This window comes from Durio zibethinus, chromosome 4, assembly GCF_047325235.1.
Source record: "Durio zibethinus cultivar Kanyao isolate XHJ-2024 chromosome 4, ASM4732523v1, whole genome shotgun sequence".
Classification (NCBI taxonomy): domain Eukaryota; kingdom Viridiplantae; phylum Streptophyta; class Magnoliopsida; order Malvales; family Malvaceae; genus Durio; species Durio zibethinus.
The window spans coordinates 9,589,973-9,617,062 of record NC_143165.1 but is presented as its reverse complement, the minus strand read 5'-3'; the positions used below and the strand labels follow the sequence as shown (position 1 = coordinate 9,617,062).

General features: G+C 32.9%; 2 protein-coding genes and 2 pseudogenes across 4 annotated transcripts; all 4 read right to left on the bottom strand.

Annotated features, from left to right (window-relative positions):
* On the bottom strand, positions 1-2,786 carry LOC149519104 (receptor-like protein 9DC3). Its single transcript, XM_089759444.1, has one exon. The coding sequence runs from the start codon at positions 1,564-1,566 to the stop codon at positions 40-42; it is 1,527 nt and encodes a 508-aa protein (XP_089615570.1). The 5' UTR covers positions 1,567-2,786; the 3' UTR covers positions 1-39.
* LOC149519103 (receptor-like protein Cf-9 homolog) lies at positions 1,780-5,631 on the bottom strand (annotated as a pseudogene).
* A 3,664-nt stretch (positions 5,632-9,295) lies between these two features.
* LOC111288405 (ABC transporter C family member 3-like) lies at positions 9,296-17,709 on the bottom strand. 3 transcript variants are annotated; one of them, XR_016341507.1, is made up of 12 exons: positions 15,021-17,450; positions 14,723-14,809; positions 13,986-14,630; positions 13,712-13,876; positions 13,248-13,542; positions 12,947-13,161; positions 12,546-12,851; positions 12,337-12,400; positions 11,960-12,199; positions 11,738-11,878; positions 11,402-11,519; positions 9,296-9,827 (listed from the first exon to the last, which is right to left on the bottom strand). XR_016341507.1 is itself a non-coding variant. In XM_022879287.2 (11 exons), the coding sequence occupies exons 1-10, from the start codon at positions 17,394-17,396 to the stop codon at positions 11,760-11,762; spliced, it is 4,512 nt and encodes a 1,503-aa protein (XP_022735022.2). In that variant the 5' UTR covers positions 17,397-17,455; the 3' UTR covers positions 11,099-11,519; positions 11,738-11,759. The 3 variants fall into 3 exon arrangements, 2 of the variants coding, with proteins under 2 accessions (XP_022735022.2, XP_022735021.2); XM_022879287.2 differs by lacking the exon at positions 9,296-9,827 and having other exon boundaries at positions 11,099-11,519; positions 15,021-17,455; XM_022879286.2 differs by lacking the exons at positions 9,296-9,827; positions 11,402-11,519 and having other exon boundaries at positions 11,611-11,878; positions 15,021-17,709.
* Positions 17,710-22,365: 4,656 nt separating this feature from the next.
* Positions 22,366-26,808, bottom strand: LOC111288809 (cytochrome P450 71D10-like; annotated as a pseudogene).
* Between the last annotated feature and the right edge of the window lie 282 nt (positions 26,809-27,090).

Below are 27,090 nucleotides of genomic sequence, written 5' to 3'. Positions count from 1 at the left end.
TGAAACTAAAATCATGGAAGAAAACATAAATTACTGCAATCATACAAGATGTAAACGCTCAGAATAGATGCTTACACACATTATTAAATACAAAGGCAAACACATACATGAGGAACCTTCACCATGGGCAAAACATTTGATAGACTGCACTAAAATAAAATGTAAAAACGTAACAGCAAATCTTGAACATCCTTTGCACTGACTACGTCCTTCCTCCACCATTGCGATTGCTAATTTTTGACCTTTTTTGCCTTTTATGATGTCGGTCTTCAACCAAAGCCACAATCCATTTTGGCTTACCAGTTTGAAATACAACATATCCATTACCAATCCAAAGACTACTCCACATCCATAACCTGTCAACACTACTTTCCAACCAAAAGCAACGCTCGAGTTTGAGCAATCTTCTTCTAGCAAGTTTGAAGGTGGTGGCTTACTGTTGCTGCAACCTTTAGAGACTGGAAATCCACATAATCCCTTGTTTCCTTCATATGAATCATTTCCAAAAGTGTTAAATTGTTTGCCCTGAGGAATCTGACCTTGAAGATGATTTTCAGAAACATTAAAAACTGAAAGAGATGTCAGATCTAGCAATCTCTCTGGAATCGTCCCAACCAACTTGTTTGAAGAGAGGTCCAGCCATTCAAGACTAATCAAATTCCCTATTGAAGTGGGGATCCATCCACTAAGATTATTGTGAGAAAGGTTAAGCCCTTTGAGTGAGTTAAGCTTTCCAATAACCTTTGGAATCTCTCCTTGAAACTTATTATTCGAAAGGTCAATGCTCGCTAACTTGATGAAAATTTTCACCACTTCCATCTCTACTCCTTTGTTTGTAATTTCAATGGAATAGCTGGGGGATATATCATTATCAACAAAAATCTCCCCCATGTATTGCCCTACACTTTCTTTTTCTGTGAGATTAGTCATTGCTTGGAAATTTTTTATATATATCACAGGTAGTGTTCCAGAAAAAAAATTGCTTGAGATGTCAAAAATTTTGATTTTGGAAAAAGAAAGACTAGAACTAGTGTCTTGTATGGGACCTTGTAGTTGATTTGACCGCGATACAAGAACTTGTAGCTCAGGAAGACTTCCCAACCAATGAGGAAACGTATCATTGATCTTGTTGTCACCAAGATCTAGCACTTCCAGACCTCTACAATTAAGGATGGATCGTGTTAAAGGCCCTTCTAATTGATTGCCATTTAAGTTGAGATTCTTCAATCGACATCCCCTTGTCAAAGTTGGAGGAATGATTCCATGAAATTTGTTCATCTGTAGACTCAACATCCAAAGTCTGTCGCTTAAATTTCCCAAACAATGGGGAATGATTCCACTCAAGTTGTTGTGAGACAAGTCAAGAAATTGAAGAGAAGTCATATTGCAAATTAGAAAGGAGACATTTCCGCTCAAACTATTATTGGAAAGGTCTAAATATTGCAAACTTTTTGAGCCTCTTAAGAATTGAGGGAATTCGCTGACATTGCAAGAAGGCAAAGACAAATATTGAAGATGGTTTGAAGAAAGATCAAGCAGTTGAAGATTTTGGAGTTTGGAGAACATGCTAAACTCTACAATACCACTTAGATTGTTTGATGATAAATAGAGATTATTAAGGTTCACGAGTTAGGATATTGAAGAGGGAATAGGACCTTGGAGTTTATTATTATCTAAAATTATCACTTCCAGAGAGTTGTATTGGAATTCTTTGATATGACCACTGAATTGGTTATGAGAGAGAAGTATGTACTTTAAGGAGGAAATGGTGAACAACCATGATGGAAGTGTTCCACTAAGTAAATTTGAACTCAATTGTAGCAAGATTAGATTAGGAAAAGCAGTTACCTCATCTGGAATGGAACCTTCTAGCATATTTCCAAAAATGTAGAAAAATTCAAGTTGTTTTAGGCTTGTGAGTGACGATGGAATTGATCCACTAAAAGAGTTATGTGACAAGCCCAAATAACTGAGTTGCGAAAGGTTCCCCAATGATCTTGGAATTGATCCCGATTAGTTGGAATTTAAGAGACTCAAATACTTCAAGGAAATAAGGTTCTCGATTGAATTGGGCAATACACCTCCTGAGAAAAATGCGTTTGATACATCCAAATGCTCCAAAGATACTAAATTGCCAATCGATTCAAACTATTCTCTAGAGAAGGACATAAATGATAGATCCAAAAGTTTGAGATGGCCCTCCGATTGAACTGTGAAAAATTGAGACTGATGTTTTTTATGTATCCTAAATTGAGCAACTTGAGGTTTGGCAGGTGGAAAATGTTGTCTGGGAATTTTCCTAGCAAACCACAATAATTGAGACTAAGAGACCTTAAAGATGAGGATAGATTCCTCAAGACATAAGGATTAATAGAAGACATGTTGGTTTCATCAAGAAAAAGATCTCTCACCTCTGTTAGGTTGTGAACAAGTCCTCCAAAGCATGTTGCTGAAGTGTTTGCTGATAATTCCCAGAGAGATCAAGTGAAACCAATTTTGACCAGTGGGAGACTTGGGATGGGACTTGTCCTGCAAAGTTTGATCTAGAGAGGTTGAGATACACTAGACTTGCAAACCCACCAAACTTAGATGACATCTCGGAAGAGTTAAAATCGTTGAAGGCAAGGTTGAGCTTCTGAAGGTGTGGAAGATGGAAGAGAGTACTATTGGAAGGGATGGTGCCATATAGCCCACTGCAACTCAAATCAAGGCCAATCACTTGACCTTTTATATTATCGCAAGTCACCCCATCCCATGAGCAGCATCCGTACCTTCCTTTCATGAATCTGTCTTAGGATAGGAAGAATAAGAGTAAGCTGATTAACTGAAACAGAGTTCTTGAATTGGATTAGTGCAATAGCTTCATCGTGAGAGCAAAGTTGAGTTGTTGGAGAAGAAAGAGAATAGGATGATAGATTAGCTTGAAAATACAGGAAGAACAAGACGAGGTAGAGGAATTGATAGGCTCGGAGTGAGCACCACATCTTTTTTAAGGAAAAGAAATTGAAGATTAATGGTATGAGATATGATTGTTTTGAATGAGTTTATATAGACTGCACTGGAGAACCAAAATATAGAGAGTATTGCTTTATCCTCTCCTGGGAAGCCAATTTGCAGAATGAGAGCTACGTCCATTGTTGGAAAGATTAGAAATCGACGACTTAGAAAGGAAGACTTGTCAATGTGAATTGAATAGCATTGTCAATCTACCAAATCTAAAAGCAAAGACAAAAGTTTGAAAATTTGGACATTTATCAATTCTATCATCATTGGACATTTGTAAATACAGAAGCATACTGCAGAAAAACTATATTTTCCACATGATTATGGAAAATGTTTTGCTTGAAATTAAATTGGTGTCATTTCAATTATTTCCATTTAAACTAAATGGAAGCTGCATTTTTTTATCACAAGTTTAAATTTAGAACAGAATAAGGAAAAAAAACTCCATCGCATAGAAAATTCTGAGTTGGTAACATAATTATCTCTATATTAACCAAGAAGACTTGAATGCTGGAGCTAGCTTCTTTGAATCATCAATTAAGCTACCTAAAAGCAAATGGGAACATGGGAGCCACTGATTGCAGAAGCCCAACTTTATTCACATCAGCGCATTGATTTAAGACTAATTAGTTTTCTCAATCACTATAGCATTTGTTGATTCCACTTCTTGAAGTGTTTACTACGATTTGGATAAATAAACAAAAAAAATGACTTGAAATTTATTACCTTAGCTTGGACTTGACTCCACTCGTGCACTCACTAAAACATTGCAGAATTACACACAAAATGTAGAAATTGCAGTATTGACTACGGCTATTGGAGAAAAAGATGAGATAAGCAACAACACCAGCAACTAACATTTTTGCACCGTCAATTAAGCTACCTAAAGGCAAATAGGGAGATGGGATCCACCAATTGCAGCACCCCAACCCCAACTTCACATCAATGAATTCGACCTCAAGAGAGATTGGTTCACCCAATCTGATTTGCAACATTTTTTGTAGCTTAAAGTTTTTCTTACCATTGGAATCGTGTATTGCTGATTCCACTTGTTGAATTATATAGTTGTCTCAAGTTGATTAATGCTGTAAATGATTCTGAAACTTATTAGGAATTATTGCTTTTTGGGGAATTTCTGGGACTATGTAGTCTATCAGTGTGCATCAATGAATGTAAAACATTCAATTTAATCCTTATCAAAATTTCTGTTACTTGGCTTGACGAATATTGTTGACAAACAAAGTTAAAAATGTGATTAGCATGGCTTAGGAAAGGTGGATCTGCTAAGCATTCCCGTCTTTGTTGAAGAAACTTTTGAACCACAAATAGAGCACTTTGTTTACTCAAAGTAGGAATGTTAGTGGTTTCTTCGTTTCTTCATCAGGATGTGGAAAAAGCAAGGCATATCCTTAAAGCACATTGGGCATTTTGTTTACTCGTAAGAAAATTAGTGGTTTCTTCGTTTCTTCATATGGATGTGGAAACAACAATGCATATTCCCTAAAGCACGATTGATTCTTTGCTGCAAATCAGAATTAATTAAGGATGCTTGCGTGGAACTTGGTCTTGCTTCCTAGCAATAGCACTAGCAAAAGCAAAGGTGAAAATATGGACATTTTTCATTGGATCCTATTAAAGTTAATCTAAAAGCAAAAAGAAAATTTTTGACATTTGATCCCATTATCATTGTCGATCAAAGCTAATCATATATAGCAAAGTATAGGGATAACATCATCAATGCATTTACTCTGCCCATTGATGATGTAACATTCCACTTCTTAAAGTATAAGCATGTCTCACATTAATGATATAGACGATTGTGATAAATATCGTGAGAATTGCTGCTTTTGGAGAAATCATTGGTCTATGTTCCTATTTTTCTCGTTTAACAAGAGAAAAATTATCTCAATTTAAAATACTAGAACAAAAAGATTTAATGCCTAAGCATGCATCACACATAAAAGCTATAGGTGATCAGCAGTAGGGAATGAGAAAAGTTCAAAGTTTTAGAATAAACAACACTTCAAAAATAGATATTTGTTGATTCAGGGAAAGAGATTTGAATCCAAACCCAACTTTTATTAAGCTAAATACTGAAGTACATGATATTTTCTTGTTTAACTTTCTCATATGATATTTTGTATCCATTGAATTCAATTCATTATTTTTCCCTAACAAATATTCCATCAAAAAATTACGAAATTTACAGTATTGATTACGTTTACTGCAGAAAAGATGAAATGAGAAAGATGACCTGAATGTTGAAAATAACTTTTTTATTTTTTGCACCGTCAGTTAAGCTAACTAAAAGCAAATATGAACATGGATTTCAACAATTGCATAACCCCAACTTCATATTAGTGAATTCAAGACAACTATTTAATTTTTATTATAGAAAAACTATTATTCAATTACAACTTGCATATCTCTATAATTACAACGAAATTCTTTGTTTTGTTTGTTTTCAGACCTCAATGGAATATCTCCAACTCTTTTCCAGCTACCTGCTTTATCCTCCACAGGGAAGCCAACGTGCAAGTGACAGGGACATTTGTTGGAAAAAACAGGCTTGCAAATGAACAAGATGAGCTTTCCATATTGACTTGACTGGGTATCGCTCCCAACCATTATCAATCATTCACCTATTACCTATTATCAAACATTCACCTATCACCTAAAAGCAACACATAGTCCTTAAAGCACATCGATTCTTTGCTGCCAATCAGAATTAAGAATGCTTAATCGGAACTTGGTCTTGCTTCCTTGCAATAGCAACAGCAAAAGCAAAAGCAAAGATGAAAAATTGGACATTTTTCATTCGATCCAATTAAAGTTAATCTAAAAGCAAAAAGAAAATTTTGGATATTTGATCCCATCATTATTGCCGATCAAAGCTAATAAAAAACAGCAAAGTATAGGCATAATATCATCATTGCTTTTATGTTGCCTGATGATGTAACATTTCACTTCTTAAAGTATAAGCGTGTCTTACATTGATTATGTAAACAATTGTAATAAACATTGTGGGAATTGTTGCTTTTACTGAAATTAGCAGTCTATATTCTTATTTTTCTCTTTTAATAAGAGACAAATATCTCAATCCAAAAGACTAGAAAAAAAAAAAAAGATTTAGTGCTTAAGCATACATCACGTGAAAAAACTATAGGTGATCAGTAGTAAGGAATGAGAAAAGTTTAAAGTTTCAAAGTAAACAACGCTTCAAATATAGATATTTGTTGATTCAGGAAAAGAGTTTTGAACCCAAACCCTACTCTTATTGAGCTAAATACTCTAATGCATGAAATTTTCTTATTTAATTTTCTTATATGATATGTTATATCCGTTGAATTTAATTCATCATTTTTCAGTAACAAATGTTCCTTTAAAATTGCTTTTAATTTTGTTTTTTCATTACAACCAATACTATTGTGAAAAATTATGCAATATTTTAACCTGTATAGAATCACGAAAATCATATAATTAGTATTATATATAAAGTCTTGTTTGCTGGTATTGTCCTCGTATGGACAAGATGAGCTTTCCATCTTTAATTTAATGAGTGTTGCTCCCCACCATTATCAATCATTCACCTATTACCTGAAGGCAACAAAGAGGTGGGATCCAACAAAAAAAAAAAATGAGCATTTCATCCAATAATGCAAGTCAATATAGTTGCACTGAGCATCGGAAACTTCTCTGCAATATCTTACCAAGTAAACTTGTAAATACAGAAGCATATTGAAAAGTGTTGAGAATATTGACTCAAATCCCATAAGAGATTTGTTTGAGATTTGTTAGATATTGCTTGATGGACAAGAAGACTTGCAAAAGAAGAATTTTAAGAGAAAGAGGATTTTTAATAGATAAGTTTGACTTGCAAGAGAAGAATTCTAAAAGGAAAGGGATTCTTAATAGGCAAGTTTGACTTACAGGAGAAGAATTCTAAGAGGAAAGGGATTCTTAATAGGCAAGTTTGTATGGTTATAAATAGGTGAAGTCTCTACAAGGTTAGGTATGAGAAAAAGATGTAAGAGAGTTGTAGGATTTTGTGGGATAGACACCCCATAGGAGTATTGGGGCTCTACGTCTTATGGGTGTGTATGTTTGTTTGTGAGTGGACTAGAAGAGATTGAGAGGGTCCACATAAGTATGATGTATGGGAACATATGGGTATGTGTTTGGTTATGTTGAAAGAGTGCACAAGGGTTTGGGTTTGTGTTTGTTTGGGTTGACAATACTCTATAAGACTAGAGGAGATTGAGAGTATCTTATGAGTATTGATTGTTGAGTGAGGTTGATGATTTGATGTATGTTTGTAATTCTCTACAACTAGTGGATCTTGTTTCTCATCCGTGGATGTAGGTCAGTTGGACCGAACCATGTTAAATTGTTGTCTCTTGTGTGTTTGATTTATTGTTTGATTTCGTTTCCACTGGTGTAATTGGATTGGAGGCTTTTAGCCCAACAAATGGTATCAAAGCTGTGGTGATCCCTAACAAATGGTATCAGAGCTGTGGTGTTCCCCAACAAGTGGTATTAGAGCTGAAGGTTCGAAACGTGACAAGAGTTGAAGAGTCAACATGTGAAAAGAGTCAAAGGTTCGAGATATGGAAGAGCTAAAAGTTTGAGATGTGAGAAGAGCTAAAGGTTTCAGATGTGGGAAGTGCATGGTTTGAGACATGAGAAGAAGCAAGTCCAGAGGAGCTCGATTCAAGAAAAGAGTTCGAGTTCAAGTTCAAGTTTTGAAGATTGATGATTGGTTTGTATGAAGCGTGAAGACACAAGAGAAGAGAAAATGATTATGAGACTTCCATTACAGGTGGAGCCAAACATGTCTAGCATGAAGATAGATTATTGATGGAATTTGAGTCAAGGTGGAGATTGTTGGGAATATTGACTCAAATCTCATAAGATATTTGTTTGAGATTTGTTAGATATTGCTTGATGGACAAGAAGACTTGTAAAAGAAGAATTTTAAGAGAAAGAGGAATCTTAATAGGTAAGTTTGACTTGCAAGAGAAGAATTCTAAAAGGAAATGGATTCTTAATAGGCAAGTTTGACTTACAAGAGAAGAATTCTAAGAGGAAAGGGATTCTTAATGGGTAAGTTTGTATGGTTATAAATAAAGAGAAGATGATTATGAGACTTCCATTACAGGTGGAGCCAAACATGTCTAGCATGAAAATAGATTATTGATGGAATTTGAGTCAAGGTGGAGATTGTTGGGAATATTGACTCAAATCTCATAAGAGATTTGTTTGAGATTTGTTTGAGATTTGTTAGATATTGCTTGATGGACAAGAAGACTTGTAAAAGAAGAATTCTAAGAGAAAGAGGATTCTTAATAGGTGAGTTTGACTTGCAAGAGAAGAATTTTAAAAGGAAAGGGATTCTTAATAGGTAAGTTTGACTTACAGGAGAAGAATTCTAAGAGGAAAGGGATTCTTAATGGGTAAGTTTGTATGGTTATAAATAAAGAGAAGATGATTATGAGACTTCCATTACAGGTGGAGCCAAACATGTCTAGCATGAAGATAGATTATTGATAGAATTTGAGTCAAGGTGGAGATTGTTGGGAATATTGACTCAAATCTCATAAGAGATTTGTTTGAGATTTGTTAGATATTGCTTGATGGACAAGAAGACTTGTAAAAGAAGAATTCTAAGAGAAAGAGGATTCTTAATAGGTAAGTTTGACTTGCAAGAGAAGAATTCTAAAAAGAAAGGGATTCTTAATAGGCAAGTTTGACTTATAGGAGAAGAATTCTAAGAGGAAAGGGATTCTTAATAGGCAAGTTTGTATGGTTATAAATAGGTGAAGTCTTTACAAGGTTAGGTATGAGAAAAAGATGTAAGAGAGTTGTAGGATTTTGTGGGATAGACACCCCATAGGAGTATTGGGGCTCTACGTCTTATGGGTGTGTATGTTTGTTTGTGAGTGGACTAGAAGAGATTGAGAGGGTCCACATAAGTATGATGTATGGGAACATATGGGTATGTGTTTGGTTATGTTGAAAGAGTGCACAAGGGTTTGGGTTTGTGTTTGTTTGGGTTGACAATACTCTATAAGACTAGAGGAGATTGAGAGTGTCTTATGAGTATTGATTGTTGAGTGAGGTTGATGATTTGATGTATGTTTGTAATTCTCTACAACTAGTGGATCTCGTTTCTCATCCGTGGATGTAGGTCAGTTGGATCGAACCACGTTAAATTGTTATCTTTTGTGTGTTTGATTTATTGTTTGATTTCGCTTCCGCTGGTGTGATTGGATTGGAGGCTTTTAGCCCAACAAAAAGAAACATATTTTCCACAAGATTATGGAAAAATGTTTTGCTTAAAATTAAATGGGTGTCATTTTCAGTTAATTCTTTTTAAAATCCTTATAATCATAGAATAATGAATCAATGTTCCAGAAAATCAAGCCTATTGCTGAACTTGGGATGCAGCCAGAGAGCCTGTTGCTGCTCAAATCAGTGGTCCTCAGTGAATTATACTGAAACTCATTAATGAGGCCTGTTTGTTGGTTATTACTAAGGTCCAAGCCTGTCGACAATGGATAACTAAATGTCCAAGATGGTATTGTTCCTTTTGATGAATTATCATGCAAAGTAGAGATATAATAAGCTTTGAAGTCCAGCTACACTTAAAAGGAATTGGACCAGATAATTTATTCCTCGATGAGTCCAAAGCTGAAAGATGTGTTTGGTTGACAAAATTACGGATTCAATCTCTGTGAGGACTTTAAATAGCCAATTGAAGCAGGTAGTTCTCCTATCAAACTTGTTGAAAAATCCAAAATCCTAAGGGGGCTGCTCCGGTTGAGCTGTGGAAAAGCAAATGTGAGTTTAAAGCAACAAGTAACGTATACGTCTGATGTATTCGCTTCGGAAAAACATTAGCAATTCATGTATATTAATCGTATTTTACATAAAAATTATATTTTATAATTCGTATCAACACAAAAAATATGAAATATATATTTTTCTATTGTTGTTAAACCCATATAAATAATTTTTCTAAAATTTTAATTTGTGTTATTTTGGTATTTTTTTTATTGCATTTTAAATTCTCAGATCTACCATGAGGTTCCCTTCCAGGCCACAGTTGACAAGACACAATGATGTCAAAGAAGAAGATAGGTTCTTCAAGTAACGTGGGTTAGTGAATGGTATCTATGTTGTCAAGATTATGCTCTTCCAACTTGGTAAAATTTCGTGTGATGCTTTCCATAACAGGAGTTTCAATGGTTAGCTCAAAATTGAAAGAGAGATCAAGGAAAAGCGGTTTAGACATGGAGGAGAATTCGGGTGGTATTTGATCAGAAAAGCAGGCAAAAGACAGGTTAAGTTGCTCCAAACTAGCAAATTGGACATAATCAGAAGAAATTTAAGAGGAATTGAAGTCGTTGCTATGCTTAGATTGGGCTTTCACAAATGATTAAGGAAAAGACTACTGTTGTGAGGTATGGTTACAAACTAAGGTCAAGGCCAATCACATAACCTGCCAACTTATCACAGGTAACCCCATCCCATGAGCAGCAGTCAACAGTCTCATTCCGGACATCAATTTTAGATGGGCAGGAAGAAGCAAGTTTCTCAAAGGAAAACAGTTGCTTGAACTGCAGCAATGCTGAACTCTGGTCAGCAAAAGCACAAATGTGAACTTGTTGAGGAGAGAGACAAGGAAAAAATGAGTTGAGACTGCAATAGCAATAAGTGGAGGCAGATGGATCCATAGAACCATGATAACCAGCCCATCTTTCCTTAAGAATCAATATACAAATTGTGATTCTGAATATGTGGCGATACCAATGAATGCAGCAAGTTTTACACCAAGATTTTCACTTGTGAAAGCTACTAATACATATGTATCAGGTTATTCCGAACTAACTAGAATTAAATCAATGGTGTCACAAAAATAAAAAATAAAAAGATTAGAACAGATGACTCTTTGCAGCATTATGTTAATAAAACTATATATTATCCAATGAAAGACTGAATACTCTATTATGTTTACAATTTTTGACTCTAGACAGCTTGAAAATCAGTTTAAATCAAAGATTTGATGCTTCTTTTCTCTCAATAATGCTAAACATTTCCAAATTCCAATTTATAACTTGCAGATGTATACAAACTGAGAGCAAAGGTCACAAGGTAACCATTATAAAATATTCAAGTTACAAGCAATGAGTCATTCAGCCAAAAACCTTGAACCCCCCCCCCCCCCCCCAAACAGAAAATGACATTTTAAATCTCTTCAATTCTTACAAGTTACAGTTAGTTGATGACAGACTGAAATATTGAAAACAAATCTAAAGGTTTGATACATTTTATCAGACTGAATAACAAAATAATAGACTGAAAGATCAAGGAATGTCGGACTTTGGTGATGAAGTACCTGGAAAAATTCACCAGTTAATTGAACATGGAACTGGCCTTGGAGTTTAACTAGCTACATCCAAACTACAAATGGATTTGCCTTCAAAGATTTTTCTTTCAGATTGTTTCAAGTGATCCTGGAAAAGAAAATCCATGATTTCATCTATATTTGGACACCAACAAAGATTCATAGGATGCAAAATTGCTAATGGTATGGAACTGATAACCTTGAACAAAAACATATTACTGCTGTTTATTGAAGCCAGAAAACAGCTAGGCTTGAGTTCTACAACACATACAGTATTACATGCCTAATGAGTAACACTTTTTTCTTTTTTAATAAAAGATGTTATACTTAATTTTCGCCATCATCTAATTCAGTCAAATTTCTCCAAACTCGAATTTGATCTCACGGTGTACTCAGCTACAAGCTGTGCAAATGCTGAAGACTTGTTTTCCAGCAACCTAGAGGGAGAATCATATTCCTGAATAAGTCCTGCAACAGTTCAAAAGTGTTAAATGAAATGAACTTCAAAGAATCCTACACTCAAACCATAAATTACACAACCATACTAACCATTACTTAGAAGCAGAACCATGTCACTATCAAGAACAGAAGTTATCCGGTGTGCAATTGTTATGACCGTACAGTCAGAGAAGTGCTCCCTTAGGGTTGTTTGTATCAGATTATCAGTAGCTGTATCAACCGATGCAGTAGCTTCATCAAGCACTAAGATCTTACTTTTCTTGAGTAGCACACGCCCAAGACAGACCAGCTGCCTCTGACCCATGCTCCAATTCTCTCCATTTTCACTAACTGCAAAAGCAGTGTCATTATACTATAAAAATTTCTTCCAAAAATTGAATTTAGTAGATTTTTAATGATTTGTATGACATTCAAAAGAAAAAGAATAAAAAAAAGCTACTTGAATGTTAGATGATAGAAGATCAGACCTGAAGACTCTAGCCTGCCTTCCTTCTTTCTAACTTCATCCCCAAGTTGGCACTTATCCAATGCCTTAAAAAATTAAAATGTAAATTAAAAGACATCAGACTTCAAATACCAATCACAAAAGCTTGCATTTTACTAGAAAAGAAATGGTACGGGCTAAAAATTCTTCTAAAAATTCTTTTCTCTCCCAATAAAAATGAAGTGAACCAACCTCCCAAATCTGTTCATCTGTGTACTCTTCAAGGGGGTCCAAATTGCTTCTTATATTCCCTTCAAACATGGTAGGATCCTGAGGAATGATGCTGAGTCTTGACCGTAAATCATGCAGCCCAATTGATGAGATATTGACATCATCAATTATAATCTGGCCTGCTGCAGGTTCGACAATCCGGAAAAGCGTTTGTATGAGAGTTGATTTACCACTGCCTGTTCTCCCTACAATGCCAGATTTCAACCCTCCAGGAAATGTGCAAGTCAGACCTCGCAAGACAAGTGGCAAGTGAGGGGCATACCGCACCTACATTGGCCATCATTTATTTTGAAAACAATACATTAAAACCAGTCATAAACACCATATATATTGGCCAAAATAACACCATATAACTGCATTACCTGCAGATCAAGAATATGAACTTCTCCATGAGATGGCCAAGAATGGTCTGGGCGATTAGTTTCTATGACAAGGGCAGGCTCACTAGTTATACCACTGTACTGAAGTATTCTCTCAACAGAAATAATTTTACTCTCCATATTGCAAATATTCCATACTACCGAAGCTTGCAATATATTTAGATTGAGTCCATACGTCACAGCTAACCCCGCAACGGCTAAACCAAAAAAATATATATTATGTCATTCCACTCGAACATTTGTTATCCATTATAGTCAATAATGCCAATCTGCAATCACGTACCTGGATCAATAACTCCCTCTGGTATAGAGATCAAAAAGAACAAAGAGAAGGCAAAAGTAATAGAGGACAACAAGTCCAGGCGGAAGCACAGCCATTCCATTGCACCAGCAACATGAAATTTTGGACGAGAATATGAGTCGGTCAGTTTCATGTTTGTCTCTTGGAATCTTGATTCTTGATCAAAGCTCCTGATAGTTGTTGCTCCTAAAATTGTTTCAGCAAAATGCTGTATTACTGGAGCTTTGCATACTCCAACCAGCCGTGTAAGTTCTCGTGCAGAAGATATGTAATATTGCTGCGAGATTACACATTTATCAGAATTCCTATGTTCAAGTATCATGCAATACTGAATGTGTTCTCTAACCCAGAAACTTTTAAGATTTTCAATATAGTGCTGGATGGTTGCAAGTTTATGATTATGCATTATTGACAGACAACACGGCAGATGAGGTGACAAGGGTTACCTGGTACCAAATGCAGGTAGCAACCACAGGGATAAAAATGATAAAGATCTGCCAAGCAACCTGAGACATGACTGCAATGATTCCAAGTAGCTGGATAACTGAAAAGGCGAATGCCCCAACTTGATATGGAATGTTCATATCCACTGCACTTTGATCTGTAGAAGCCTATAAGAGGCAGGAAAAAATTTAGAATTCTTCAAAAACAAAGGTAAATGTCAAAAAGTTAAGATCAATGGAATCGCTCAAATCCACACAGGAAAACACAGAAACTTACTCTGTTGAGAATTCTTCCACTTGGTGTGGAATCAAAGAATGACATAGGAGCACGGAAAACACATAAGTGCATCTTTTTAAAGAGAAGAGTGGCTGTTTTGTATCCAGCTGTATTAAGAAGCATGGCTCTGGCAAAGACAGAAAAGGCACTTGCAATGGCCAAAGCTAAATAGACAATTATTAGTGTAAAGCTCCCAACTGGTGGCTTGACATATGCTGACACTGGAGATGCCCAGGCCATCCAATAATTGCTACCGATTTGAAAAATCTGAAAGAGAATCTGCGCCAGCAATATTAATGGCACAAGAGCTCCTCCATATGCTGTTGTGATATATTTCCAGTACACTGAAAACCCAACTTTTCCCTTTTCTCGCTCTTCTTCTTGAACAAGCTGTCCTTTTGGCCCAACATCCTCTACTTTACCACTCTCATTACTTTGGTTTTCTTTGTTCTGTACTTTCTGCTTAGCAATTTCCATAGCACCATCTCCTTCACTCATACTGTTTTCAGAAACAGGTCCTGCCTCAACAGTATCAAGGGTTGACAAAGCTTTCTTATGTGCACCCACAAGTTCCATAAAGTCAGTCCCTGAATTGAGAATATCATTATACTTTCCAGCTTGTGCAATCCTCCCATCTTTCATGACCTAACAAAAATTTAGAAGTTGAATCTAGTAATTACATTATTTCATGAATCCAAGACAAAGGATAAAAATCAATGAAACTGTAAATAGCTCACCAAGATTAGATCAGCAGCTGGCAAAAACTCAACTTGATGAGTGACATAAATTACTGTTTTTGAACTCAAAATGCCTAGTAAAACCTCCTGTTGTTCAAAGATTAAACAAGTTACTCAGGTAAAGTACCAAATGAAGGAGAAAACTCAAATATAAAAAGACAAAGCTCAAAATAAAGCTGAAAAATAAAACAAATATAATTACTTCAAGTAATCACCGCACATAGTGCAAAATAGCTTTATGGATAAACTAAAAAAAAGAAATTCTTAAAATTAGAATCAGAGGAAGCTAAGATATTACCTTGAATAAGTGAGATCCTGTATGAGCATCCACCGCGCTGAAAGGATCATCAAACAGATAGATATCTGCATCCTGGTACAGAGCGCGTGCAATCTGTATTCTTTGCTTCTGTCCACCACTCAAATTGATTCCCCTCTCACCTATAACAGTCTGATCACCAAAAGAGAGAATTTCAAGATCCTTCTTGAGGGTACAAGCTTCAAGCACTGTATCATACCTCTCTCTATCCATTTCCCTACCAAACAATATGTTATCTTCAATCTTGCCACTCTGTATCCAAGGTGACTGAGCAACATAGGCCTTTGTACCACACAACTTAAGAGTTCCCGATATCTTGGGTAATTCCCCCAAAATACAAGAAAGTAAACTTGACTTGCCGGAGCCAACCGTACCACAAACAGCAACACTCATACCATGGGAAACTTTCAAATTTATATCTTTTAGTATTGTAGTGGGAGAAGACAAATCCCAAGAGAAATTCCCATCAGCAATCTCAATGGCTGTATCAGAACTACCTCTTGGAAGCCTCTCTATAACATCAGGCTGCAAGTCATCAAGCCGAAGGAAGGAAGCAATTCTATCAAGAGACACCTTTGTCTGAGCTATCATTGAAATTGTGTCAGGAAGATTGTAGATTGGCTCTTGAAGAATCCTGAATGTTGCAAGTGCAGATAGGATCTTCCCTGACTCAAGTGGGACTCCTAAAAGCATACAAGCACCAAAAGTGGCTACAGACACAAACGAGGGTGCAACCCAGAAAAGAAAACTAGTCATGGCATTTGTATAAACGAATCTTTTTAACCATCCTTCCTCGACATTCCTGAGCCCGATAATCTTTGATAGAAACTTCATTTCCCACCCCTGAAGCTTGAGAATTCTCATATTCCTCAAAATTTCAGATGTTGCCTTCATCCTTCTATCTTTTGATTCCATCAACTTGTCCTGACACTTCTCTAGCATTTTCCCTAAAGGAATATTTGCCAACATAACAAGTACCGTTGCAACAAAAGCAGCAATGGATGCTAGCCCAAGGGTTTTATACAAGATCAACAAGGCCAAAGCAACTTGCAAAACTACCATCCATGGATCATGCATGTACCAACTAAAGTCACCCACCCTTTCTGCATCAACAGTCATGAAATTGATGATCTCTCCACTGGTGTGGCTCTGCTTTGATTGGCACGAAAGGGTTAAACCCTTGTTGTAAATCATTGCTACCAATAATGCTCTCTGCCTAAGTCCAACTTGCTGCAACTTAAAAAACCAGCGCCTCCGCGATAGACACTCTACTAGCTCTGCAACAAAGAAAGCAGTAACCAGAAGATACCCCTCATTTTTAAATTCCCGTTGCCCGTTGAGGTACTGAACAAAAGTGTCAATGAGATATGGACCAACATATGAAGCCACAGTGTAAATAAGCACAAACAAAGCTGTCCAAAGAATATCTTTCCAAGCTGATAAGAACAGTGCCTTCACCAGCTTAAGCGTGGTAACTCCACTCCCCTCACTGTCAGCTGACTCAAGCCTGTTTCCAAACTTTGGAAAAGCCCCAAGGACACTATCATCGCTATCTAGCTGAGGAACATCCTCAAGGTCTAAAGTTTTCTTATTGCCGGCAGCAATAAGAGGCCCCATCCAAGAAAATGTAAGAATGCTGAAAATACCAGCATTTGAATATGGGGTTACAGTATCACCCCCTTTTTTCTCACTCAACTCTGCACCATTACCAACACTAGAATCTCCATTTAAAAATGGCTCCTCAAGGCGGGTATCTTCGCTCTCATTTCTTCCAAAAAACCCCACAATAGAAAGGAACAAACCAGTAATAACAGAAAAAACATCGGATACTAAATACTGGCTTGGAAAAGAAACATGTCTTTTGTAAAGAACAATGTCCGTAACAAGACCATAACATGAAATTGAAAAATAAAAACCCCACCAAATTCTCAACAGAAACGGGAACCTTTTGTGTTCACCGGTGTTGGAGAATTGACAATGCAAATAAACACATGTTGCACCCCAAGCAAGTGTTTTGACCACATAATCGGAAAGAGTTACTAACTTATCCTCAGACCAACCATTTCTATACCAATAAAAATAACTTAGCAAACACAAGACAATATTAAAAGCTGAAACAACAAAACAACAAGCTAAAGTTTGCTTATACCATGAAACCTTCCTTTGCCTTAACCTCTCCTTTGAACCTTCCCCACCAGCTTCTTTAACTCTGTTCACCACCCATATGACCAACAAGAAAAGCAACAAAACTACGTGTAATGATGCAGAAAACCCATGAAGAAAAATGGGTTTTAGAAGAAAATCAAAACTAGTAGCTGAACTAATTAGTAAACATGATTCTGAACCAAAAAGTTTCATTCTTTTGGAGTCTTTACTGAAGAAGAAACTTTTGAGTGATGGAGAAGATTTTGTTTCGTTAAGTGTTTGAAAGCTTCTGTTATTGTGTTTATATTAAAACAAAAAAAAGACTCAAAGGAGTCGTTGGTAGTCAAAGTACGAAAAGTCAAAGAAAAATTACTTGGGGAAGATATATGCTTGGAGCGCAAGCTTGGAGACGGAGACAGCAAAGGGAATGGGAAGGCTTGAGCCTCAAAAACAGTTTTTTTGAGAGAGACAACACACAAGAGAGTTAAGGGGAGAGAGAGAGAGAGAGAGAGAGGTTCAATGCCTCATGTTTTTGCTTTGATTCGACAGATTATAGTTTGGATCCGATTAACCTGGCCAAAAGTTACAAACTTTTTTTAATAATTTAAAAAAATAAATGAAATTTCTCACATCTCTTTCAGAAAACAAAACGCCATCTTATATTTTAATATTATTTTTTTAAAATTGTAAAAAATTTACTTAAAACTCAAAAAAAATTAAAACAATAAAATAAATTTAAAAAAAATATTTATGTTATTTATTTATTTTTAAAAAATATTTTTTTTCTTTTGTGATTTTCTCATCTCTTTTAGAACAAATATTTATTTAAAACATCTATAGTGAGTGATCAAATTTTAATTTTATATAAATAAAAATAGTTTTTTTCAATACTTTTCAAAAACCACAAACATAATAAATTAATATTCAGTAGCAACAATTAAAAAAAACCGGGCAACTCCAACCGGAAGCGTTCGAATTTCTAACTAGCATTTTGCTGACACGTGTCGATGGACCAGCCGTGAGACTGACGTGCCACTTGGTTGAACCGAAAACCCCGAAAAAGACAAAAACGCCGTCGTACCAAATTTCACACGGTATTGTTCTGTAACTTCTGTTATGTGCTCACCGCGAAAACTTAAGCGGGTACACTTAATAATTTTAAATAAAAGATGACAATATAATATAAATATAAAATTTAAAATAATATAATTTAAAATTTTAATAAAAAAATATAAGTATGTTTGATAAAATAAAAATATATTTTATATTTTTATATAAATAAAAATTATGATATATAATTTTTTTATAAAATATGATACAAATACATAAATTTTTAATATTTTATATTATATAAATTATTAAATTATTAAATTATTAAATTTTTTTTTAAAAAAATTTAATTAAATTCACATATAACAATGAATCAAATCGAGATAATTTTTTTTATCTCAAATTTACTTTAATTTTATATTTATAATATTTAAATGTGATTCGATTCAATAAATTTTTTCATATTTAAACTTAACTCAATTTAATATTATATAAATTATATCCAATTCAATTTATTTTAAAAGTTAATAAAATATTAATTTTAATATAAATATAAAATTATATAAATATATATAAATATAAAATTAAATAATTCATTAAAAAATAATTATATATAAATATATTAAATCGGATTTGTCTAATTTTTTTTTTTTTTATCTACTATCATCCGACCGGCCCTTGCAACCTAATTAAAAAAAAAAAAAATTCGATTCTAAAAATTCGGAACAAGCCGGAATCCGCTGAGAAGGGTTGGTCTGCCATTCAGAATCTTGTCTTACCGCAGGCAACATAGGAATTAAAATCTGGAAAACATCGTTCATTGGGCCCCACTTATAGAAAAATGGACCCTACTTAGGGGCTGATTTCTTGATGTGGGCCCATCTGCCCAAAGCTGTTGGAAACTTGATGCAAACTGAAAGCATACAAATGGGTCAATTATGTCCTAAAGTATTATTTGGTGAAAACTTAATAATTTTAAATTTAATAATGATATAATACGAAAAAATAAAAATTATATATAAATTTGACAAAAAAATATGTATTTTTTATTTAATGTGATGAAATAAAATATGATAAGATAATTTTTATATTTTATATATACTAAATACAAAATAAATAATTCAATCAATTTTTAAAAATAATAATTTCATTCCGATTAATAAAAATAAAAAAAAATAAAATATTTTATTTAATTTTAAATAAGTTAATTTAAAATTAATTAAATCACCTAATGAACATTCTATATATATAATATTTTTCTTTGCATGTTTTCTTGACATTTTGAAAAGAAAACCAAACAAACTTTTTTCTTTGTTTCTTTTGTTGTGGTGACAATTACTTGATTCCATTCATATGGATAACACATTTTTCCAACTTGTAATGAAAATTACAGTTTGAAAATTATAAATAAATATATATATATATATATACATGGTTAAGAATTGATTGAACATTCTAAAAATCCTTTCGCATCATACGATATTTGTCATCAAAGTATTTCATGCTTAAATTTAATAATTTAAAATATAATACGAAGAAACAATATAATTATGATATGAAAAAAAATACAAAAATAATATGATTTAGAATTTTAATAATTATTATTTATAAATTTAATAAAATAAAAAATATTTTTTTATATTTTTATATTAATATAAATTACAATATATAATTTTTATATCAAATATATAAATTTTAATATATTACATTATATAAATACACGAACCATCAATTATTACGTACTTGGCCTTTAGGCGTGTGTCAATTTGTTGGATTTCAGTACTTTTAAGTCAGCTTTTGTGGCCACTTGTTTTCAATTCTCTCAACATTTTAAGTACTTGTTAGAAAAGAAAAAAGACTTTTCCTTTAAAAATTTAAGCAAATATTTGTTTTCAATTGATCTGTCCAATGTTGGATGTTGATTATTTTGGAAGATATGGCTTTCATTTTGAATTTTAATATGGCTTTCATTATCAATTTTAAACTAGTTTCAAATGTGCCGTCCAACTTTTATTTAATTGTTTGATTATCATGTTCAATGCACTTGGTCAATAAAAATTTTTGGATGGAATTACTAAGTTATAGAATTTAATATAATTTGAGTATAATTTTTTTTCTTTTTTGTTTTTATAAAATTTCTTTCATTTTTTTATCTTGTTTTTAAATAAAGTGTCTAAATATATTTCTTCCATCTCTTTTTGTCATTTTCTTTGTCGATCGCTTTAACTTTCACGTGTATTAAGAATAAATTTTTTATTTTTTTATATTTAATATTTTTAATTCAAAATTTTATATAACATTATGTTTTTTATTGTTGGAAAGTAAAAAAAAATAAAAATCAATTTGAAATATAGAAAAAGAAAAGAGTATTAATTGTTCAAAATGAAAAATATATATATTTTAGGACACTAAAAAAATGTAGAAAAAAATGAGATGATAGAAATAGCATTAATTAACAACATCCATACAATAAATTTTTTTTTAAAGAAATGAACATGCAAATGATATGTTAATATAGCATTAAAATTTTAAATTTAATGATCAAATTTAATCATAATTAAAGATGTAATCGATCAAGTTTGAATCGATATAATATTAAGTTCGAGTTCAAATTTGATTTGAAATTTAAGGTTTAAAACTCGGTTTGAATTCGATTGAATTTTATTGTTTAATTCAAATTCGATTCGAGATAAAAATCGAGCTATTCGAACTCGCTCAATAAAATTCGATCAACACATAAAAATAAGTTCGATTTTTATATTCGATAAAAATTCAATTATTTATATTCGAGTTTGAGCTCGAATTTAAAATATTTTATTAATTAGAATAATAAAATATATTAAAAATAAAGCTCAATTAAACTCGTAAACTATTCGAGTAAAGTATAAAAATGCTCAAACTTGACTCGATTGATAAATCGAACTATTCGAATTCAAGCTCGACTCGATAATAATCAAATCAAATTCAAATTTTATTCGAATCGAATCCAAATAACTTATAAATACTTATATATCATTTTCACCCTTAATCAAAATAATGTAAAGTGACATGTATTAGAAAAAATTTTCCGACTTTTAGATTTTCTAAGTTAAAATATTTTACTGTTTAAACTCAATAATTTAAGATTTAATAAAGTTCTTTTCAAATTTAACATCTAAGGTGTTACTTTCAACTTTCATTCTAATAAAAAATAATTCTTCTACTTGATATAGTAGCAAAATCAATGTTTGCTTCCATTATATGTATAGAAAAATCTCTTATAACTTTCCACTTTCCAGGGGACCACACAAAGCCATGATAGATTGTAAGATAGTAATTTATTTTTCCAATGTTGAGATTTGCATTTTCCTGGGACAAAGTGGGTGTGGTAACCTTGTAAGCAACCAAACAAAAAACAAAAAGCAAAAGATTCTACTTTGACAAGAAACTTGGGAATAAATTATTAATGCTTCTTTGACAAGAAAGTTGGAATATTTGAAAAGCATATTTTCTTTGGCAGCAATGAAGAAAATTTATTAGTATTTTTTTCCCATTTTCCGTTTCCAACAACAATTAATTGGAAATGAAAGTGACTAGGAATGCTGCAAATGCAATCAAATAACCAGTACATGTATCTTTCCTTCTACCCTTTTCTTTCATTGGTGCCAAATTCCAGTAATAGAATGTTAGAAACAGAAATGTCAAATCTAAGGTATAGAGGAATCGAATATAAATTAGTTTTGTTATATTTTATAATTTATTTATTTATTTTTAAAATTATTTGTATTGGATATAAAAATTTTAAATTATATTCAAATTTGATTCATCGAAATATTAAAATATTAAAATTTAATTTAAAATTATTTTATTTATATTAAATAAATTCGTTCGTAAATATTAATCGAATATTTCTATAAATATATAAACAAACATAAATTAATATTAAAAAATTGATCTTGCAAACTAATGATTCGGACTCTCAAGAATAAAAGGGACATGCCTATTTATAAATAATTTTTTTTCTTTACATTGTGGGATAGAAAGGCTAAACAAAAAATTTTCTCTATAACTTATTTATTGTTCATTTTAAGCGATTAAAAATTATATTTATAATAATATTTTTTAAAACATTACAAAAGATTTTTAACATATGCTAAGTTTGCTTTTCAATCAAAATGATAAAACAAATGTGTGCAAGTGGCAACTCAATATTTGGTAATGCATATGCTATACCAGGGCAAATCCTCCCGAGCACCAAATGGAATGTATTCAAAATTTGTTCCTCTGAAATCAATTGAACTACCCAAAAGTCTCTCTGGATCAAATTTCTCAGCTTCTTTCCAATAACACAGGATCTCTTCCTATAGCTCAAGCAGTAATAATTACTTTAGTTTTAGTAGGGATTTCATATCCTTTAATCACAGAGAGGGATGACAAATGAATCCGTCAAATTTTGACCCAACCGATTTTATATTTTTTTTTAAATTTGTTTTTGGATTAGATCCATTTTTTTTATAAAGAAAGTTGAGTTTAAGTTAGATTTTAAATAAATTTGTCCTAATTTGACCTAGTATATATATAAAATATTTTTATTATTTATTTAAGTTTATATTTATATATATTATATTAATAAAATTATTATTTAATATTTTAATTTAAAATATTAACTTAATAAAAATATTATATTTATGTATAATTAAGATATATTTTATATTAAAAATAATATTTTATAAATATTATATTAAATTTAATTTAATAAAGTAATTTTGGACCGAATTGATTATAATTTTATATGCATGCAAGTCGGGTTGGATCGAATATAAAAAATAATATTTTAATGTCAGAGTCGATAATATGCTTTCTAAAATTGGAGAAGCAAAAATCAATTTCAAACCAACCGATTGCCATCACTAATCACACAATTCTCACTACATTCTCTTGGAACTAACAGAGGCCCAGGAAGATGTTATATCAATGTTTCTTTAACTACTGATCTTAGGTACTTCAATTCATGAATCCTTGCTTCATTTACACCACCATTTGCACCAAAAACCTGCCTTACCTTATTTTGTGCCTTTTTCATCAACTATGGATCTTTCAACATTTCGGACATTGCCCATTCTACTGCAGTTGCTGATGTCTCACTCCCAACCACAAATACATCCTGGAAATTATTATTGGCCAATGTAAGTTAAATTGAACTTGTTTTGCACTTAAAAAGTTCCATCATGCAAAATTTTCTCATCTGTCTCCAGTAGTTTCCATATGGTGTAAATATAATTGCTTTAGAATTGTATTCCATTACAGCAATGACATCAGACCTTTGAGAAATGATGATATCACTGGTTTTCATATCCTTTTTGGCAACTTCTGTTAATGATACAACAATGTTTGGAACTTCTCCAAGCTGTAGCTGCATCAAAGCTCTATATTTCTTGGCTAAATCTCTTCGGTTCTGATGGGGGCAATGAACTAATCGATTGATGAATGTTTCCTATGAGAGGTAGCTTCCATGATCAAGAAAAGGAAGGTGAGAAAGGGGGTGACAGATGGAAATTGAAGCTCCATGAAGCTGAAGAAGATCCCACCCTTTTTCCTTCTTGTCGAAAGAAAATTATGAGTGTTTAATGAACAAAGATTTTATTCTGATTTTGAAGAAAGAACATCCACCATCTTAGATTTTTTTTTTTTATGACATGTGGGTCAGTAATATATTTGATCTTCACAGTGTTTTATCAACTTGTGAATAATTAAGCAAAAAGAATAACATAAATATGAGGAAAATAATGCTCAAATTATGTAAGTGTTTGTTGAATGTGATAAATGATATTAAGGGCAATAATTAAATACCAGTTAGCCACTTTTGAATGTTCTTCAAACGTGGAAGTCAGGGGGAATGGGTAGGCTAGGGGTTTAATATCTAGATTTCCATTCGGATTTTTTGGTTGACATTGCTATTACTAAGAGAGAAGTTCATTTGCAATTCATTTTACTTCAATTCAGCTACTCGTAATTATTCAATCATAATAAAAAATTATATATAAATTTATTTTATAAATATAAATTTTATATAATTCATGACTTTGATTGATTACTTACAATATAATAATTATAATAATTATAAGAAATATGTTACATATTAAGATCACCCATATGGTCAAAAACTGAGCGAATAATTGGTTTGATGCACATAGAAGATACTATCTTAATGTGGCATACTGGCAATAAATGCCTACTCATCAACTTGGTGGCTTGAGCTAGTAAGAAAATTAATGTTTCCAAACTTGATTAATGTGGCCAAATTATATCATTAGAAAGTGTTTGTTAAATACTAGAGAACAAGATCAAATGAATTAGGCATTAAAAGTGAAAAGAAAAAAAATTAAATGAAAATTTGGAAAAGAAAAGCTCTTGTTTTTTGTGCTTCTATGCAACAGTTGAAGCATGGTAAGGAGTAGAACTTTTCAGAGTAACTCAAAATGGGATGAGCTCAAAATTTGTCCCCACGAAATCAACTGAACTGTTATGAAACCTTTCAGGGTAAAACTTTTCAGGTTCAGGCCAATGATTTGGATCTCTTCCAATTGCCCATGCTTTGACAATGATTCTGGTCTTTGAAGCTATCTCAAATCCATTAACCTCACAATTTTTGCTGCATTCTCTTGGAAGCAACAAAGGAAAACTGGTTGTAGCCTCAAGGCTCTTTTTTAACTGATTTTAGATACCAGAGTTCATGAATGCCTGTTTCATTTACATTCCCTTTTTCTTCAAATACCCTTCTTATCTCAGCTTGTGCTTCTTTCATGATCCTTGGGTTTTTTTATCATTTCCAACATTGCCCATTCTACAACTGTTGCTGACGTCTCGCTTCCAACACTAAAAATGTCCTACAGATCTAATAAATAACTTTAGGCCACTAAAATTTACCAATTGTTTTCTCAAGAAATTTGGTGGAGAAAATTTTGATTTTGAAAGAACTATAGAATTAGTGTGTCTACATATAAGAAGTACATTCATTATGGGTGTAAATGAGTTAAGTTATTCGAAAGCTATTCAAGTTTGATTTGAAAAAATTAAATTCAAGCTACTTCAATAACGAATTGAACCGAATTTAAATAGTTTAATACTCTAATAGAAAGGCTCTCAAGTCTAATTAAAATTTTATTTTTTAATATATATAAGTATGATAAAATTATAATTTTTAATGTTAATATTTATAATTTTATCGAATAAAGCTCAAGCCACACAATTAAATTACAAACCAAATTCAAATATGAAAAATGAAACTAGATCAAGTTAGAATCGAACTTTGAACCTAAGTTTTCATATTGAGCGGAGCTTAAATTTAACAGCATATCCACTCAATTTAACTCAATTATACCTCTAATGTTCACCATTGAACACTATCCTCTAACTGCTTGAACTTTAAGCGAATGGTATGGCATATTTTACTCAAGAGTTCATTTCTATACATTGCATGGAGTTTTTAATGAATCATTATTTAAAACAAGTTTATGCATTCTGATGATTAACTCTAATTTCACTCTAAAAGTTGAGGAAAACTTCTCCAAATGAAATCTGAAATAGATCTTGGTAGTTCCAAATAATTGTGGTAGTTAACTCTAGAAAATAAGTATTTTGTGAAAAATTACTAGATCGTTGCAGGGTCAATGTAATGAATGAAATGATTAACATGATGTGGTCTGTTGGTAGAGTTCCTGGGGTCCAAATACTGGCAGCTTCAGCCATGAAAAAAAAATGGAGTGAATGAAATTGACTCACCAGGATGATGGCTTTGATGTTGTTGTCAGTTAAGGGAAATTGACCATCTCCCAGGAGCCTTAAATGAGCATCAACTAGATCTTCCTCTACATCTTTCCGTTCTGCCTTTTGCTTTTGCTCTACTTTCTTTGTGGTCATTAACAATATTCCAAGTGTCCTGTCTGCTTCTCCATGAACCTTTTCGACTTTATGCATTAGACCACACACAAGATGGAGAACTCTAAGTGAAGGAAAAAATTCGGCAATGAAGAAACCTGAATTTATTTTGGTATATTCTGAAAATGCTGATATGAATGCTTCTTAAGCTGCCCTTGCTGTTATGGTATATGTCATTGAGAAAACTTTCTCACTGAGATTGACAAGCAGTCCATCATTTGCTCGTATCGATTCGATCATATTCAACACTTCCTCTTCTCTTACTGATTCGAATGAACGGACACGAGCTGCACTGTCTCCAATAGTTTCCGTAATGCGCAAATGCAATATCTGTATATTCACAGGTGGTGATCACTGGAACCATAAGAAGAGGCCTATAAGCAAAGATTATGTCATGTGTTTTCATAATCTGTTCAGCAATTTCTGGAGATGAAACTACCACGGTGGAAATTTCACCGAGTTGCAGGTGCATGATTGGTCCATGTTACCTTTCCAAGTCACTTAGGGATTGATGGGGCAGCGAACCAGCAAGCTGGTGCAGGTTTCCTATCAGAGGCAGTTTCTAAGGCCCTGGAATCATCCTCTGAGTCAAATACTTATTTCTTGATTTCTTTACCCTTTTGAAGATGGCCCGGAATAAGGGTATGTGGAACTCCATTAGCATAAAGAAGAGGAATTTGGAAAGAAAGAAAGAAATGAAACGAATTGATCAGTGATAATTGAACACCTTTCATATTATATATGTGTGACAAATATGAACTGCTTCCATATGTTTTATTGATTGTGTGGTTCAATGGCCTGAAAGTCAAATCAACTGTCATATTCAAATAGAATGATTTTCCTGTATGATGTTGCAAAAGATTTGTCCACTTTGATTTTCTTTATTTTAATTTTTTTACTGCAATTGTTTCTAATAATATGGCATCTGACAGGCAGATGC

Bases quoted from the DNA above. Each gene is read 5' to 3' on its own strand.
- LOC149519104 (XM_089759444.1), bottom strand. From the start codon at position 1,566: ATGTTCTCCAAACTCCAAAATCTTCAACTGCTTGATCTTTCTTCAAAC.
- LOC111288405 (XM_022879286.2), bottom strand. From the start codon at position 17,396: ATGAAACTTTTTGGTTCAGAATCATGTTTACTAATTAGTTCAGCTACT. The intron at 14,810-15,020 runs GTAATATCTTAG...TTTGAACAACAG, and splicing joins CAGGATCTCACTTATTCAAG to GAGGTTTTACTAGGCATTTT. The intron at 13,877-13,985 runs GTAAGTTTCTGT...TGCCTCTTATAG, and splicing joins GTGGAAGAATTCTCAACAGA to GCTTCTACAGATCAAAGTGC.